Source organism: Tachypleus tridentatus, chromosome 9, assembly GCF_004210375.1.
Source record: "Tachypleus tridentatus isolate NWPU-2018 chromosome 9, ASM421037v1, whole genome shotgun sequence".
NCBI lineage: Eukaryota > Metazoa > Arthropoda > Merostomata > Xiphosura > Limulidae > Tachypleus > Tachypleus tridentatus.
The window spans coordinates 3,056,533-3,078,201 of NC_134833.1; the positions used below are offsets into that span (position 1 = coordinate 3,056,533).

General features: G+C 28.1%; 1 protein-coding gene across 2 annotated transcripts in view; it reads left to right on the forward strand.

Annotated features, from left to right (window-relative positions):
- The first annotated feature begins 685 nt into the window (after positions 1-685).
- LOC143224662 (uncharacterized) overlaps positions 686-21,669 on the forward strand; it is a 42,421-nt gene continuing 21,437 nt past the window's right edge. Inside the window, exon 1 of one of the 2 annotated variants that reach the window (XM_076452806.1) lies at positions 686-977. In XM_076452806.1, the coding sequence (XP_076308921.1) occupies positions 932-977 (46 nt within the window). In that variant the 5' untranslated portion in view covers positions 686-931. The remainder of the gene's footprint in view (positions 978-21,669) is intronic. The other variant, XM_076452805.1, reaches the window with a different exon arrangement.

The window sequence follows — 21,669 nt, forward strand, 5'->3', positions numbered from 1 at the left end:
TTTACTGTATGACTAACCAGGTGACCTGTGTACTATATATGATATCAGGTCTACCAGTTTACTGTAAGACTAACCAGGTGGCCTAAGTACTATATATGATATCAGGTATAGATGTTTATTGTAAGACTAATTAGGTGACCTTTATACTATATATATATATATCAGATTTACCTGTTTACTGTAAGTTCAACCAGGAGTCTTGTATACATAATATTGGTTTAGAGAAAATATTGTCTTCTAACCTGTTATTACTTTCACTAGATTTCAAACAAATCTCTGGTTGGAACTAAAAGCGAGGTTATGAAAACTGGATTTTAAAATAAAACTATTGGTGAAATTCTTCACTCTAGTTCATGTTGACACAGCGGATTTAAACAAGAGACGGATGTCACTGTAAAACTATAATCCGCTTTTTGTTTATATTTCGTGTTTTCCTTGTGTTAGTAAATGGGGGTTCTCGTGTCCACACAGTGAAATAAAACAAGGATGTTTTAAAACTTTTCTTACCATATTTTCTTACGTTTTCCACCTTACTTCATATATTTTTAACCTCTATGCTGGGTCCACAAGGCTGTTATGACGTCTTTTCTTCGTCCAAAAACTTCTCTGTTCATTTACAGAAGAAGGACTGTTATCACGACATCCTTCCTATGACGTAAGAGCCACGTGCTGTTATGTGCGCCTGGAATAAAGACGCGAAACGTTTGTATGGACCAGACTTGCACGAGAAAGTACAAACGTTAAGCTGGGATACACGTTCGTCTAATAAAGAGTAGATCCTTCACAGATAACTTGTAAAGTCGTACAAATGTTACAGGAGAGAAGCCGGTGAGTTGATTTCAAGCGCAACACAACACGGTGTTTGAATTGCAACACGGACAATTGCTGGAATATAAAGTTCCATCGTGTGTTGTGGTGGTTTTGACGGATCATGTATGTGTTTCTTCTGCTAGTCATACTCGCTAGTCATTTATTGGGTAAGTAAACAGTCTTGTTTCTGTTAACAAGTAATAAAAACATCCAGGTCTATATAAACACAGGCGTTTCTCTTTTAAACACTGCGATAACAATAAAACATATAGCGAAGTGAAAGACTGGAAACAAAATTTGTCAAATATTGACAGCTTTTCAGTACAACTACAGATGACACTTTGTAACAAACTCAGTGAAAAGTGACATTAAAAATATTAGTTGATAAAAGGAAGAATTAGAAAAAAAAAAGGTAACTTATAATACTAGATAGAATTACAGTGTTATATTAGTTATTCTAGATATATATAACTTATAATACTAGATAGAATTACAGTGTTATATTAGTTATTCTGGATATATATAACTTATAATACTAGATAGAATTACAGTGTTATATTAGTTATTCTGGATACATATAACTCTTAATACTAAATAAAAGTACAGTGTTACAATAGTTATTCTTGGTATCTATAACTTAATAGTGAAGTGGTACTATATTCGTTACAATGGTAAAGTGGTACTCTATTTGTTACATCACTGAAGCCAAGGACCAAATTACTTTGAAGGTAGGCTCCATCCCAACAATCTTAAAACAGTGTTTAAGACTGTAACATATCCAAAAGCATAACAATTTTATAACAGAGTGTTTAATAGAGTAAAATCACAATTAAACTCACAACTTCACACCAAAAGTGCTACAAAACCAGTTTATCAGATGTTATGGACTCCAAAACACTAGGACAACAATAAATGGCTTTTATGTCAACTCACTCTGCAGCAACTTTCCCTACAGACTATTTGTCACAATCTACAGATGATAAAACTATAAACATTGGCATGAAGCAGGCACTGATCTCGAATCTATAACTATGTTTTTACGAATGTAATCCAAGAAACTTACATCACAGATGTGCTATTTAGTAGACATTTACTACGTTCACTAATGCAGTTTCCATGGATGTTTAACTTACATCACAGATGTGCTATTTAGTAGACATTTACTACGTTCACTAATGCAGTTTCCATGGATGTTTAACTTACATCACAGATGTGCTATTTAGTAGACATTTACTACGTTCACTAATGCAGTTTCCATGGATGTTTAACTTACATCACAGATGTGCTATTTACTAGAAATCTACTACGTTCACTAATGCAGTTTCCATGGATGTTTAACTTAAATCACAGATGTGCTATTTAGTAGACATCTACTACGTTCACTAATGATTTCCATGGGTGTTTATTTATGCCTTATATTTGCTTGAACATGGAACTTTGGTAATTTTTCAAGATTTTCGACTGGCCTTGGCGTTCTTCGCTGGAGATAATTATGATTGTAACTATGTTTCAGAATATGGTGCACAATAATACAGTACAATAAACAATAGAAAAATCAGTTCCATTGAGAATTATTAAGACGGAAAAAGAAATTCCACGGAAAACATCAACGAAGTAAGGAACAGATACGTCAATAATGGAAGACTCACTTCCACTGAGAATGATTATGATGGAAGAAGTCCTTTCACTGGGAACAATCAGAGATGGATAAAGAGATCCAACTTGCAATTCGGATCATGGTTGTAATACAGTTCAATACAAATCTTATTCCTCTAACATAATATGTATACATGGACACATTACTAGTGTCAGGATGTCAACGGATAAAATGTCTTTTTGTGATGTCTACTTTACGTCATATTGATAATTACAGTAAAAAACAAACTTCTATATGGTATAATACGTTCACAAGCCTCATTCTCGTGCTTCTCAACTCACGTGACCACCCGCACAAGTGTTGTGGTGTTTCTTCCCCAGCTGTAGGTAGAGGTTGACTCTCTCAATATTTGCTTTCTGATATCAGGATTTACAACAACCAAGGTAGTAATGTAAAAAAAATACTACAGTAGAAAAGTATTAGTGTAAAAAAATAGTAGAGTAGGAATGTATTAGTGTAATAAATAGCAACACTACGATTGTAATAATATGATAAAATACTACAGTAGGAATGTAGTAATGCAATAAAATACTACAGTAGAAATGTATTAGTGTAAAAAATACTACAGTAGGAATGTATTAGTATAATAAATGGCAACACTACGATTGTAATAATATAATAAAATACTACAGTCGGAATGTAGTAATGTAATAAAATACTACAGTAGGAATGTAAGAAATGTATTAGTGTAATAAATAATAAAATACTACACAGTAGAATGTATTAGTATAATATTAGTGTAATAAATGGCAACACTACGATTGTAATAATATAATAAAATACTACAGTCGAAATGAATGTAGTAATGTAGTATAATAAATGGCAACACTACGATTGTAATAATATAATAAAATACTACAGTCGGAAAAATGTATTAGTGTAAAAATATATACAGTAGGAATGTATTAGTGTAATAAATGGCAACATTACGATTGTAATAATATAATAAAATACTACAGTCGGAATGTAGTAACGCAATAAAATACTACAGTAAAAATGTATTAGTGTAAAAATATACTACAGTAGGAATGTGTTAGTGTAATAAATGACAACACTACGAATGTAGTAACGTAATTGAATACTACAGTAGCAATTTACTCGTGTACTACTACAAATGTAATGATGTAATAAAATACTACAGTGGGAATGTATTAGTGTAATAAATGACAACACTACAAATGTAATAATATAATAAAATACTACAGTATGAATGTAGTAGTGTAAGAAATTACAAAACTAGGAATGTAATTATGTAATAGAATACTACAGTATGAATGAATTAGTGTAATAACTAGCAACACTACGAATGTAATAATGTAACAAAATACTACAGTAGGAATGTATTACATTAATAAATGACAAACACTACAAATATAATAATGTAATAAAATACTATAGTATGATTGAACTAGTGTAATACATTACTACACTACCAATGTAATAATGTAAAAAATACTACCATAGGAATGCAGTAGTGTAAAAAATGACAAACGTAAGAGTATAATAATGTAATAAAATACTACAGTAGGATTGCAGTGGTTAAATAGGAACTTTATAATATAATAATGAACTGTACTGGTAGTTGATAATACCCAGGTCGTATATCTATTAAATAGGTATGAATTGAGATTTTAGTTAATAGTAATCAGGTCTTACTTCTATTAAGTATGTATGAACTGAACTGGTAGTTGATAGTACTCAGGTTTTACATGTATTAACTAAGTTTGAACTGAACTGTTAGTTTATAGTACACAAATCTTACATGTATGAAATATGTATAAACTTAACTGTATAGTTTATAGCAGTCAGGTCTTACCTCCATCAAATAACTGTGAACTTAACTATTAGTTAATAGTACTCAGGAGTTACATGTATTAAATAAGGATGAACTTAACTGGTAGTTGACAATACTCAGGGCTTACATGTATTAAATAAGAATGAACTTATCTGGTTGTTGATAGTACACAGATCTTACATGTATTAAATAACTATGAACTGAAGTTGTAGTAGATAGTACTCAGGTATTTTATGTATGAACCAAGTGTGAACGTAATTGGTAGTTGATAGTACACAGGTCTTAGATGTTTTAAATAAGTATGAACTTAACTGGAAGTTAATAGTACTCAGGTGTTAAATGTATAAACCAAGTATGAGTTTAACTGGTAGTTGATTATATTCAGGTCTTAATTGTATTAAACAAGTATGAACTGAACTGAGAGTAGTTATTAATAATATCTTATATGTATTAATTAAGTATGAATTGAACTGATAGTAGTTACTACTCATATCTTACATGTATTAAATAAGTATGAACTGAACTGATAGTAGTTACTAATCATATCTTACATGTATTAAATATATATTAACTTAACTGATATTAGTTACCACTCATATCTTACATATATTAAATAAGTATGAACTGAACTGATAGTAGTTACTACTCATACCTTACATGTATTAAATCAATATCAACTGATCTGAGTGTAGTTACTACTCATATCTTACATATATTAAATAAGTATGAACTGAACTGATAGTAGTTACTACTCATACCTTACATGTATTAAATCAATATGAACTGATCTGAGTGTAGTTACTACTCATATCTTACATATATTTAATAAATATTAACTGAACTGATAGTAGTTACTACTCATATCTTACATGTATTGAATAAGTATGAACTGAACTTATTGTAGTTACTATTCATATCTTACATGTATTAAATAAGTATGATCTGACTGATATTAGTCACTACTCATATCTTACATGTATTAAATAAGTTTGAACCAAAATGATAGTAGTCACTACTCATATCTTACATGTATTAAATAAGTATCAACTGAATTGATAGTAGTTACTACTCATATCTTACATATATTAAATAAATATGAACTGAAGTGATTGTAGTTACTACTGATATCTTACATGTATTAAATATATATTAACTTAACTAATAGTAGTCACTACTCATATCTTACATGTATTAAATAAATATGAACTGATACTAGTTACTACGCATATCTTACATGTATTAAGTATGAACTGAACTGAACTAAACTGATAGTAGTTACTACTCATATCTCACATATATTAAATAAGTTTGAACTGAACTGATAGTAGTTACTACTCATATTTTTCATGTATTAAATAAGTATGAACTGAACTTATTGTAGTTGCTACTCATATTTTACATATATTAAATGAGTAAAACTAAACTGATAGTAGTCACTATTCATATCTTACATGTATTATTTAAGTATGAACTGAAGTGATAGTAGTTACTACTCATATCTCACATATATTAAATAAGTTTGAACTGAACTCACAGAAGTTACTACTCATATCTTACATATATTATATAAGTATCAACTGAACTGATATTAGTCACTTCTCACATCTCACATGTATTAAATAAGTTTGAACCAAAATGATAGTAGTTACTACTCATATCTTACATGTTTTAAATAAGTATGAACTGAACTGAGAGTAGTTACTACTCATATCTTACACGTATTAAATAACTTTGAACCAAAATGATAGTAGTTACTACTCATATCTTACATATATTAAATAAGTTTGAACCAAAATGATAGTAGTCACTACTCATATCTTACATGTATTAAATAAGTATGAACTGAACTTATTGTAGTTACTACTCATATCTTACATATATTAAAAAGTATGATCTGAACTGATATTAGTCACTACTCATATATTACATGTATTAAATAAATATGAACTGAACTGATTGTAGTTGCTACTCATATCTTACATGTATTAAATATATATTAACTTAACTGATATTAGTTACCACTCATATCTTACATATATTAAATAAGTATGAACTGAACTGATAGTAGTTACTACTCATACCTTACATGTATTAAATCAATATGAACTGATCTGAGTGTAGTTACTACTCATATCTTACATATATTAAATAAGTATGAACTGAACTGATAGTAGTTACTACTCATACCTTACATGTATTAAATCAATATGAACTGATCTGAGTGTAGTTACTACTCATATCTTACATATATTTAATAAATATTAACTGAACTGATAGTAGTTACTACTCATATCTTACATGTATTGAATAAGTATGAACCAAAATGATAGTAGTCACTACTCATATCTTACATGTATTAAATAAGTATGAACTGAACTTATTGTAGTTACTACTCATATCTTACATGTATTGAATAAGTATGAACTGAACTTATTGTAGTTACTATTCATATCTTACATGTATTAAATAAATATGAACTGATACTAGTTACTACACATATCTTACATGTATTAAGTATGAACTGAACTGAACTGAACTGATAGTAGTTACTACTCATATCTTACATATATTAAATAAGTATGAACTGAACTGATAGTAGTTACTACTCATATCTTACATGTATTAAATCAATATGAACTGATCTGAGTGTAGTTACTACTCATATCTTACATATATTTAATAAATATTAACTGAACTGATAGTAGTTACTACTCATATCTTACATGTATTATTTAAGTATGAACTGAAGTGATAATAGTTACTACTCATATCTCACATATATTAAATAAGTTTTAACTGAACTCATTGTAGTTACCACTCATATTTTACATATATTAAATAAGTATGAACTGAACTGATAGTAGTCACTACTCATATCTTACATGTATTAAGTAAGTATGAACTGAACTAATTGTAGTTACTACTCATATCTTACATGTATTAAATAAGTATGAACTGAACTTATTGTAGTTACTACTCATATCTTACATGTATTAAAAAAGTATGAACTGAACTGATAGTAGTTACCACTCATATCTTACATATATTAAATAAGTATGAACTGAACTGATAGTAGTCACTACTCATATCTTACATCTATTAAATAAGTGTGAACTTGACTTGTAGTAGTTACTACTGATATTTTACATATGTTAAATAAGTGTCAATTAGACGGATAGTAGTTACTACTCATATCTTACATGTATTAAATAAGTATAAACTGAACTGATAGTAGTTACTACTCATGTCTTACATATATTAAATAAGTATAAACTGAACTGATATTAGTCACATCTCATATTTTAAATGTATTAAATAAATATCAACTGAACTTATTGTAGTTACTACTCATATCTTACATATATTAAATAAGTTTGAACTGAACTGATAGCAGTTAGTACTCATATCTTACATGTATTAAGAAAGTTTGAACTGAACTTATTGTAGTTACTACTCATATCTTACACATATTAAAGGAGTATAAACTGAATTGATAATAGTCACTACTCATATCTTACATGTATTATTTAAGTATGAACTGAACTGATAGTAGTTACTACTCATATCTTGCATGTATTAAATAAATATCAACTGAACTGATTGTAGTTACTACTCATATCTTACATATATTAAATAAGTATGAACTGAAGTGATAGTAGTCACTACTCATAACTTACATGTATTAAATAAGTATGAACTGAACTTATTGTAGTTACTACTCATATCTTACTTGTATTAAATAAATGTGAACTTGACTGATTGTAGTTAGTACTCATATCTTACATGTATTAAATAAGTATGAACTGAACTTATTGTAGTTACTACTCATATCTTACATGTATTAAAAAAGTATGAGCTGAAGTGATAGTAGTTACTTTTGTAACTTATAATACTAGATAGAATTACAGTGTTATATTAGTTATTCTGGATACATATAACTCTTAATACTAAATAAAAGTACAGTGTTACAATAGTTATTCTTGGTATCTATAACTTAATAGTGAAGTGGTACTATATTCGTTACAATGGTAAAGTGGTACTCTATTTGTTACATCACTGAAGCCAAGGACCAAATTACTTTGAAGGTAGGCTCCATCCCAACAATCTTAAAACAGTGTTTAAGACTGTAACATATCCAAAAGCATAACAATTTTATAACAGAGTGTTTAATAGAGTAAAATCACAATTAAACTCACAACTTCACACCAAAAGTGCTACAAAACCAGTTTATCAGATGTTATGGACTCCAAAACACTAGGACAACAATAAATGGCTTTTATGTCAACTCACTCTGCAGCAACTTTCCCTACAGACTATTTGTCACAATCTACAGATGATAAAACTATAAACATTGGCATGAAGCAGGCACTGATCTCGAATCTATAACTATGTTTTTACGAATGTAATCCAAGAAACTTACATCACAGATGTGCTATTTAGTAGACATTTACTACGTTCACTAATGCAGTTTCCATGGATGTTTAACTTACATCACAGATGTGCTATTTAGTAGACATTTACTACGTTCACTAATGCAGTTTCCATGGATGTTTAACTTACATCACAGATGTGCTATTTAGTAGACATTTACTACGTTCACTAATGCAGTTTCCATGGATGTTTAACTTACATCACAGATGTGCTATTTACTAGAAATCTACTACGTTCACTAATGCAGTTTCCATGGATGTTTAACTTACATCACAGATGTGCTATTTAGTAGACATCTACTACGTTCACTAATGATTTCCATGGGTGTTTATTTATGCCTTATATTTGCTTGAACATGGAACTTTGGTAATTTTTCAAGATTTTCGACTGGCCTTGGCGTTCTTCGCTGGAGATAATTATGATTGTAACTATGTTTCAGAATATGGTGCACAATAATACAGTACAATAAACAATAGAAAAATCAGTTCCATTGAGAATTATTAAGACGGAAAAAGAAATTCCACGGAAAACATCAACGAAGTAAGGAACAGATACGTCAATAATGGAAGACTCACTTCCACTGAGAATGATTATGATGGAAGAAGTCCTTTCACTGGGAACAATCAAAGATGGATAAAGAGATCCAACTTGCAATTCGGATCATGGTTGTAATACAGTTCAATACAAATCTTATTCCTCTAACATAATATGTATACATGGACACATTACTAGTGTCAGGATGTCAACGGATAAAATGTCTTTTGTGATGTCTACTTTACGTCATATTGATAATTACAGTAAAAACAAACTTCTATATGGTATAATACGTTCACAAGCCTCATTCTCGTGCTTCTCAACTCACGTGACCACCCGCACAAGTGTTGTGGTGTTTCTTCCCAGCTGTAGGTAGAGGTTGACTCTCTCCAATATTTGCTTTCTGATATCAGGATTTACAACAACCAAGGTAGTAATGTAAAAAAAATACTACAGTAGAAAAGTATTAGTGTAAAAAAATAGTAGAGTAGGAATGTATTAGTGTAATAAATAGCAACACTACGATTGTAATAATATGATAAAATACTACAGTAGGAATGTAGTAATGCAATAAAATACTACAGTAGAAATGTATTAGTGTAAAAAATACTACAGTAGGAATGTATTAGTATAATAAATGGCAACACTACGATTGTAATAATATAATAAAATACTACAGTCGGAATGTAGTAATGTAATAAAATACTACAGTAGAAATGTATTAGTGTAAAAATATACTACAGTAGGAATGTATTAGTATAATAAATGGCAACACTACGATTGTAATAATATAATAAAATACTACAGTCGGAATGTAGTAATGTAATAAAATACTACAGTAAAAAAATGTATTAGTGTAAAAATATACTACAGTAGGAATGTATTAGTGTAATAAATGGCAACATTACGATTGTAATAATATAATAAAATACTACAGTCGGAATGTAGTAACGCAATAAAATACTACAGTAAAAATGTATTAGTGTAAAAAATATACTACAGTAGGAATGTGTTAGTGTAATAAATGACAACACTACGAATGTAGTAACGTAATTGAATACTACAGTAGCAATTTACTCGTGTACTACTACAAATGTAATGATGTAATAAAATACTACAGTGGGAATGTATTAGTGTAATAAATGACAACACTACAAATGTAATAATATAATAAAATACTACAGTATGAATGTAGTAGTGTAAGAAATTACAAAACTAGGAATGTAATTATGTAATAGAATACTACAGTATGAATGAATTAGTGTAATAACTAGCAACACTACGAATGTAATAATGTAACAAAATACTACAGTAGGAATGTATTACATTAATAAATGACAAACACTACAAATATAATAATGTAATAAAATACTATAGTATGATTGAACTAGTGTAATACATTACTACACTACCAATGTAATAATGTAAAAAAATACTACCATAGGAATGCAGTAGTGTAAAAAAATGACAAACGTAAGAGTATAATAATGTAATAAAATACTACAGTAGGATTGCAGTGGTTAAATAGGAACTTTATAATATAATAATGAACTGTACTGGTAGTTGATAATACCCAGGTCGTATATCTATTAAATAGGTATGAATTGAGATTTTAGTTAATAGTAATCAGGTCTTACTTCTATTAAGTATGTATGAACTGAACTGGTAGTTGATAGTACTCAGGTTTTACATGTATTAACTAAGTTTGAACTGAACTGTTAGTTTATAGTACACAAATCTTACATGTATGAAATATGTATAAACTTAACTGTATAGTTTATAGCAGTCAGGTCTTACCTCCATCAAATAACTGTGAACTTAACTATTAGTTAATAGTACTCAGGAGTTACATGTATTAAATAAGGATGAACTTAACTGGTAGTTGACAATACTCAGGGCTTACATGTATTAAATAAGAATGAACTTATCTGGTTGTTGATAGTACACAGATCTTACATGTATTAAATAACTATGAACTGAAGTTGTAGTAGATAGTACTCAGGTATTTTATGTATGAACCAAGTGTGAACGTAATTGGTAGTTGATAGTACACAGGTCTTAGATGTTTTAAATAAGTATGAACTTAACTGGAAGTTAATAGTACTCAGGTGTTAAATGTATCAACCAAGTATGAGTTTAACTGGTAGTTGATTATATTCAGGTCTTAATTCTATTAAAAAAGTATGAACTGAACTGAGAGTAGTTATTAATAATATCTTATATGTATTAATTAAGTATGAATTGAACTGATAGTAGTTACTACTCATATCTTACATGTATTAAATAAGTATGAACTGAACTGATAGTAGTTACTAATCATATCTTACATGTATTAAATATATATTAACTTAACTGATATTAGTTACCACTCATATCTTACATATATTAAATAAGTATGAACTGAACTGATAGTAGTTACTACTCATACCTTACATGTATTAAATCAATATGAACTGATCTGAGTGTAGTTACTACTCATATCTTACATATATTAAATAAGTATGAACTGAACTGATAGTAGTTACTACTCATACCTTACATGTATTAAATCAATATGAACTGATCTGAGTGTAGTTACTACTCATATCTTACATATATTTAATAAATATTAACTGAACTGATAGTAGTTACTACTCATATCTTACATGTATTGAATAAGTATGAACTGAACTTATTGTAGTTACTATTCATATCTTACATGTATTAAATAAGTATGATCTGACTGATATTAGTCACTACTCATATCTTACATGTATTAAATAAGTTTGAACCAAAATGATAGTAGTCACTACTCATATCTTACATGTATTAAATAAGTATCAACTGAATTGATAGTAGTTACTACTCATATCTTACATATATTAAATAAATATGAACTGAAGTGATTGTAGTTACTACTGATATCTTACATGTATTAAATATATATTAACTTAACTAATAGTAGTCACTACTCATATCTTACATGTATTAAATAAATATGAACTGATACTAGTTACTACGCATATCTTACATGTATTAAGTATGAACTGAACTGAACTAAACTGATAGTAGTTACTACTCATATCTCACATATATTAAATAAGTTTGAACTGAACTGATAGTAGTTACTACTCATATTTTTCATGTATTAAATAAGTATGAACTGAACTTATTGTAGTTGCTACTCATATTTTACATATATTAAATGAGTAAAACTAAACTGATAGTAGTCACTATTCATATCTTACATGTATTATTTAAGTATGAACTGAAGTGATAGTAGTTACTACTCATATCTCACATATATTAAATAAGTTTGAACTGAACTCACAGAAGTTACTACTCATATCTTACATATATTATATAAGTATCAACTGAACTGATATTAGTCACTTCTCACATCTCACATGTATTAAATAAGTTTGAACCAAAATGATAGTAGTTACTACTCATATCTTACATGTTTTAAATAAGTATGAACTGAACTGAGAGTAGTTACTACTCATATCTTACACGTATTAAATAACTTTGAACCAAAATGATAGTAGTTACTACTCATATCTTACATATATTAAATAAGTTTGAACCAAAATGATAGTAGTCACTACTCATATCTTACATGTATTAAATAAGTATGAACTGAACTTATTGTAGTTACTACTCATATCTTACATATGTTAAAAAAGTATGATCTGAACTGATATTAGTCACTACTCATATATTACATGTATTAAATAAATATGAACTGAACTGATTGTAGTTGCTACTCATATCTTACATGTATTAAATATATATTAACTTAACTGATATTAGTTACCACTCATATCTTACATATATTAAATAAGTATGAACTGAACTGATAGTAGTTACTACTCATACCTTACATGTATTAAATCAATATGAACTGATCTGAGTGTAGTTACTACTCATATCTTACATATATTAAATAAGTATGAACTGAACTGATAGTAGTTACTACTCATACCTTACATGAATTAAATCAATATCAACTGATCTGAGTGTAGTTACTACTCATATCTTACATATATTTAATAAATATTAACTGAACTGATAGTAGTTACTACTCATATCTTACATGTATTGAATAAGTATGAACCAAAATGATAGTAGTCACTACTCATATCTTACATGTATTAAATAAGTATGAACTGAACTTATTGTAGTTACTACTCATATCTTACATGTATTGAATAAGTATGAACTGAACTTATTGTAGTTACTATTCATATCTTACATGTATTAAATAAATATGAACTGATACTAGTTACTACACATATCTTACATGTATTAAGTATGAACTGAACTGAACTGAACTGATAGTAGTTACTACTCATATCTTACATATATTAAATAAGTATGAACTGAACTGATAGTAGTTACTACTCATACCTTACATGTATTAAATCAATATGAACTGATCTGAGTGTAGTTACTACTCATATCTTACATATATTTAATAAATATTAACTGAACTGATAGTAGTTACTACTCATATCTTACATGTATTATTTAAGTATGAACTGAAGTGATAATAGTTACTACTCATATCTCACATATATTAAATAAGTTTTAACTGAACTCATAGAAGTTACTACTCATATCTTACATATATTATATAAGTATGAACTGAACTGATATTAGTCACTTCTCACATCTCACATGTATTAAATAAGTTTGAACCAAAATGATAGTAGTTACTACTCATATCTTACATGTTTTAAATAAGTATGAACTGAACTGAGAGTAGTTACTACTCATATCTTACACGTATTAAATAAGTTTGAACCAAAATGATAGTAGTTACTACTCATATCTTACATATATTAAATAAGTATGAACTGAACTTATTGTAGTTACTACTCATATCTTACATATATTAAAAAGTATGAACTGAACTGAGAGTAGTTACTACTCATATCTTATATATATTAAATAAGTATGAACTGAACTGATAGTAGTCACTATTCATATCTTACATGTATTATTTAAGTATGAACTGAAGTGATAGTAGTTACTACTCATATCTCAAATATATTAAATAAGTTTGAACTCAACTCATAGAAGTTACTACTGATATCTTACATGTATTAAATAAATATGAACTGAACTGATAGTAATTACTACTCATATCTTACATGTATTAAATAAGTGTCAACTTGACTGATAGTACTTACTACTCATATCTTACATATTTTTTAATAAATATGAACTGACCTGATTGTAGTTACAACTAATATCTTATATGTATTAAATAAGTATGAACTGAACTGATAGTAGTTATTACTCATATCTTACATATATTAAATAAGTGTGAACTTGACTAACAGTAGTTACTACTCATATCTTACATGTATTAAATAAGTATGAACTTAACTGATAGTAGTCACTACTCATAACTTACACGTATTAAATAAGTCTGAACCAATATGATAGTACTCACTACTCATATCTTACATGTATTAAGTAAATATGAACTGAACTAATAGTAGTTACCACTCATATCTTACATATATTTAATAAGTATTAACTCAACTGATAGTAGTCACTACTCATATCTTACATGTATTAAATAAGTATGAACTGAACTTATTGTAGTTACCACTCATATCTTACATATATTAAATAAGTAAAAACTGAACTGATAGTAGTCACTTCTCATATCTTACATGTATTAAATAAATATAAACTGAACTGATTCTAGTTACTACTCATATATTACATGTATTAAATAAGTGTGAACTTAACTGATAGTACCAACTACTCATATCTTACATATATTAAATGAATATGACTGAACTGATAGTAGTTACTACTCATATCTTACATGTATTAAGTAAGTATGAACTGAACTGATTGTAGTTACCACTCATATCTTACATATATTAAATAAGTATGAACTGAACTGATAGTAGTCACTACTCATATCTTACATATATTAAATAAGTTTGAACTGAACTGATAGTAGTTACTACTCATCTTACATGTATCAAGTAAGTATGAACTGAACTGATAGTAGTTACTACTCATATCTTACATATATTAAATAAGTGGGAACTGAACTGATATTTGTCACTTCTCATATCTTACATGTATTAAATAAGTATGAACTGAACTTATTGTAGTTACCACTCATATCTTAGATATATTAAATAAGTATAAACTGAACTGATATTAGTCACTACTCATATCTTACATTTATTAAATAACTATGAACTGAACTGATTCTAGTTACTACTCATATCTTACATGTATTAAATAAGTATGAACTTAACTGATAGTACCAACTACTCATATCTTACATGTATTAAATGAGTATGAACTGAACTGATAGTACCAACTACTCATGTCTTACATGTATTAAATGAGTATGAACTGAACTGATAGTAGTTACTACTCATATCTTACATATATTAAATTAATATGAACTGAACTGATAGTAGTTACTACTCATATCTTACATATATTAAATTAATATGAACTGAACTGATAGTAGTTAGTACTCATATCTTACATGTATTAAGTAAGTATGAACTGAACTTATTGTAGTTACCACTCATATCTTACATATATTAAATAAGTATAAACTGAACTGATATTAGTCACTACTCATATTTTACATATATTAAATGAGTAAAACTAAACTGATAGTAGTCACTATTCATATCTTACATGTATTATTTAAGTATGAACTGAAGTGATAGTAGTTACTACTCATATCTCACATATATTAAATAAGTTTGAACTGAACTCATAGAAGTTACTACTCATATCTTACATATATTATATAAGTATGAACTGAACTGATATTAGTCACTTCTCACATCTCACATGTATTAAATAAGTTTGAACCAAAATGATAGTAGTTACTACTCATATCTTACATGTTTTACATAAGTATGAACTGAACTGAGAGTAGTTACTACTCATATCTTACACGTATTAAATAAGTTTGAACCAAAATGATAGTAGTTACTACTCATATCTTACATGTATTAAGTAAGTATGAACTGAACTGATTGTAGTTACTACTCATATCTTACATGTATTAAATAAGTATGAACTGAACTTATTGTAGTTACTACTCATATCTTACATGTATTAAAAAAGTATGAACTGAACTGATAGTAGTTACTACTCATATCTTACATGTATTAAAAAATATTGAACCAAAATGATAGTAGTTACCACTCATATCTTACATGTATTAAGTAAGTGTGAACTGAACTGATAGTAGTTACTACTCATATCTTACATATATTAGATAAGTTTGAACTGAACTGATAGTAGTTACTACTCATATCTTACATGTATTAAGTAAGTATGAACTGAACTGATTGTAGTTACCACTCATATCTTACATATATTAAATAAGTACAAACTGAACTGATATTAGTCACTTCTCATATCTTACATGTATTAAATAAATATAAACTGAACTGATTCTAGTTACTACTCATATCTTACATGTATTAAATAAGTGTGAACTTAACTGATAGTACCAACTACTCATATCGTACATGTATTAAATGAGTATGAACTGAACTGATAGTAGTTACTACTCATATCTTACATATGTTAAATGAATATGACTGAACTGATAGTAGTTACTACTCATATCTTACATGTATTAAGTAAGTATGAACTGAACTCATTGTAGTTACCACTCATATTTTACATATATTAAATAAGTATGAACTGAACTGATAGTAGTCACTACTCATATCTTACATGTATTAAGTAAGTATGAACTGAACTAATTGTAGTTACTACTCATATCTTACATGTATTAAATAAGTATGAACTGAACTTATTGTAGTTACTACTCATATCTTACATGTATTAAAAAAGTATGAACTGAACTGATAGTAGTTACCACTCATATCTTACATATATTAAATAAGTATGAACTGAACTGATAGTAGTCACTACTCATATCTTACATCTATTAAATAAGTGTGAACTTGACTTGTAGTAGTTACTACTGATATTTTACATATGTTAAATAAGTGTCAATTAGACGGATAGTAGTTACTACTCATATCTTACATGTATTAAATAAGTATAAACTGAACTGATAGTAGTTACTACTCATGTCTTACATATATTAAATAAGTATAAACTGAACTGATATTAGTCACATCTCATATTTTAAATGTATTAAATAAATATCAACTGAACTTATTGTAGTTACTACTCATATCTTACATATATTAAATAAGTTTGAACTGAACTGATAGCAGTTAGTACTCATATCTTACATGTATTAAGAAAGTTTGAACTGAACTTATTGTAGTTACTACTCATATCTTACACATATTAAAGGAGTATAAACTGAATTGATAATAGTCACTACTCATATCTTACATGTATTATTTAAGTATGAACTGAACTGATAGTAGTTACTACTCATATCTTGCATGTATTAAATAAATATCAACTGAACTGATTGTAGTTACTACTCATATCTTACATATATTAAATAAGTATGAACTGAAGTGATAGTAGTCACTACTCATAACTTACATGTATTAAATAAGTATGAACTGAACTTATTGTAGTTACTACTCATATCTTACTTGTATTAAATAAATGTGAACTTGACTGATTGTAGTTAGTACTCATATCTTACATGTATTAAATAAGTATGAACTGAACTTATTGTAGTTACTACTCATATCTTACATGTATTAAAAAAGTATGAGCTGAAGTGATAGTAGTTACTTTTGTAACTTATAATACTAGATAGAATTACAGTGTTATATTAGTTATTCTGGATACATATAACTCTTAATACTAAATAAAAGTACAGTGTTACAATAGTTATTCTTGGTATCTATAACTTAATAGTGAAGTGGTACTATATTCGTTACAATGGTAAAGTGGTACTCTATTTGTTACATCACTGAAGCCAAGGACCAAATTACTTTGAAGGTAGGCTCCATCCCAACAATCTTAAAACAGTGTTTAAGACTGTAACATATCCAAAAGCATAACAATTTTATAACAGAGTGTTTAATAGAGTAAAATCACAATTAAACTCACAACTTCACACCAAAAGTGCTACAAAACCAGTTTATCAGATGTTATGGACTCCAAAACACTAGGACAACAATAAATGGCTTTTATGTCAACTCACTCTGCAGCAACTTTCCCTACAGACTATTTGTCACAATCTACAGATGATAAAACTATAAACATTGGCATGAAGCAGGCACTGATCTCGAATCTATAACTATGTTTTTACGAATGTAATCCAAGAAACTTACATCACAGATGTGCTATTTAGTAGACATTTACTACGTTCACTAATGCAGTTTCCATGGATGTTTAACTTACATCACAGATGTGCTATTTAGTAGACATTTACTACGTTCACTAATGCAGTTTCCATGGATGTTTAACTTACATCACAGATGTGCTATTTAGTAGACATTTACTACGTTCACTAATGCAGTTTCCATGGATGTTTAACTTACATCACAGATGTGCTATTTACTAGAAATCTACTACGTTCACTAATGCAGTTTCCATGGATGTTTAACTTACATCACAGATGTGCTATTTAGTAGACATCTACTACGTTCACTAATGATTTCCATGGGTGTTTATTTATGCCTTATATTTGCTTGAACATGGAACTTTGGTAATTTTCAAGATTTTCGACTGGCCTTGGCGTTCTTCGCTGGAGATAATTATGATTGTAACTATGTTTCAGAATATGGTGCACAATAATACAGTACAATAAACAATAGAAAAATCAGTTCCATTGAGAATTATTAAGACGGAAAAGAAATTCCACGGAAAACATCAACGAAGTAAGGAACAGATACGTCAATAATGGAAGACTCACTTCCACTGAGAATGATTATGATGGAAGAAGTCCTTTCACTGGGAACAATCAAAGATGGATAAAGAGATCCAACTTGCAATTCGGATCATGGTTGTAATACAGTTCAATACAAATCTTATTCCTCTAACATAATATGTATACATGGACACATTACTAGTGTCAGGATGTCAACGGATAAAATGTCTTTTGTGATGTCTACTTTACGTCATATTGATAATTACAGTAAAAACAAACTTCTATATGGTATAATACGTTCACAAGCCTCATTCTCGTGCTTCTCAACTCACGTGACCACCCGCACAAGTGTTGTGGTGTTTCTTCCCCAGCTGTAGGTAGAGGTTGACTCTCTCCAATATTTGCTTTCTGATATCAGGATTTACAACAACCAAGGTAGTAATGTAAAAAAAATACTACAGTAGAAAAGTATTAGTGTAAAAAAAAAATAGTAGAGTAGGAATGTATTAGTGTAATAAATAGCAACACTACGATTGTAATAATATGATAAAATACTACAGTAGGAATGTAGTAATGCAATAAAATACTACAGTAGAAATGTATTAGTGTAAAAAATACTACAGTAGGAATGTATTAGTATAATAAATGGCAACACTACGATTGTAATAATATAATAAAATACTACAGTCGGAATGTAGTAATGTAATAAAATACTACAGTAGAAATGTATTAGTGTAAAAATATACTACAGTAGGAATGTATTAGTATAATAAATGGCAACACTACGATTGTAATAATATAATAAAATACTACAGTCGGAATGTAGTAATGTAATAAAATACTACAGTAAAAATGTATTAGTGTAAAAATATACTACAGTAGGAATGTATTAGTGTAATAAATGGCAACATTACGATTGTAATAATATAATAAAATACTACAGTCGGAATGTAGTAACGCAATAAAATACTACAGTAAAAATGTATTAGTGTAAAAAATATACTACAGTAGGAATGTGTTAGTGTAATAAACGACAACACTACGAATGTAGTAACGTAATTGAATACTACAGTAGCAATTTACTCGTGTACTACTACAAATGTAATGATGTAATAAAATACTACAGTGGGAATGTATTAGTGTAATAAATGACAACACTACAAATGTAATAATATAATAAAATACTACAGTATGAATGTAGTAGTGTAAGAAATTACAAAACTAGGAATGTAATTATGTAATAGAATACTACAGTATGAATGAATTAGTGTAATAACTAGCAACACTACGAATGTAATAATGTAACAAAATACTACAGTAGGAATGTATTACATTAATAAATGACAAACACTACAAATATAATAATGTAATAAAATACTATAGTATGATTGAACTAGTGTAATACATTACTACACTACCAATGTAATAATGTAAAAAAATACTACCATAGGAATGCAGTAGTGTAAAAAATGACAAACGTAAGAGTATAATAATGTAATAAAATACTACAGTAGGATTGCAGTGGTTAAATAGGAACTTTATAATATAATAATGAACTGTACTGGTAGTTGATAATACCCAGGTCGTATATCTATTAAATAGGTATGAATTGAGATTTTAGTTAATAGTAATCAGGTCTTACTTCTATTAAGTATGTATGAACTGAACTGGTAGTTGATAGTACTCAGGTTTTACATGTATTAACTAAGTTTGAACTGAACTGTTAGTTTATAGTACACAAATCTTACATGTATGAAATATGTATAAACTTAACTGTATAGTTTATAGCAGTCAGGTCTTACCTCCATCAAATAACTGTGAACTTAACTATTAGTTAATAGTACTCAGGAGTTACATGTATTAAATAAGGATGAACTTAACTGGTAGTTGACAATACTCAGGGCTTACATGTATTAAATAAGAATGAACTTATCTGGTTGTTGATAGTACACAGATCTTACATGTATTAAATAACTATGAACTGAAGTTGTAGTAGATAGTACTCAGGTATTTTATGTATGAACCAAGTGTGAACGTAATTGGTAGTTGATAGTACACAGGTCTTAGATGTTTTAAATAAGTATGAACTTAACTGGAAGTTAATAGTACTCAGGTGTTAAATGTATCAACCAAGTATGAGTTTAACTGGTAGTTGATTATATTCAGGTCTTAATTCTATTAAAAAAGTATGAACTGAACTGAGAGTAGTTATTAATAATATCTTATATGTATTAATTAAGTATGAATTGAACTGATAGTAGTTACTACTCATATCTTACATGTATTAAATAAGTATGAACTGAACTGATAGTAGTTACTAATCATATCTTACATGTATTAAATATATATTAACTTAACTGATATTAGTTACCACTCATATCTTACATATATTAAATAAGTATGAACTGAACTGATAGTAGTTACTACTCATACCTTACATGTATTAAATCAATATGAACTGAACTGAGTGTAGTTACTACTCATATCTTACATATATTAAATAAGTATGAACTGAACTGATAGTAGTTACTACTCATACCTTACATGTATTAAATCAATATGAACTGATCTGAGTGTAGTTACTACTCATATCTTACATATATTTAATAAATATTAACTGAACTGATAGTAGTTACT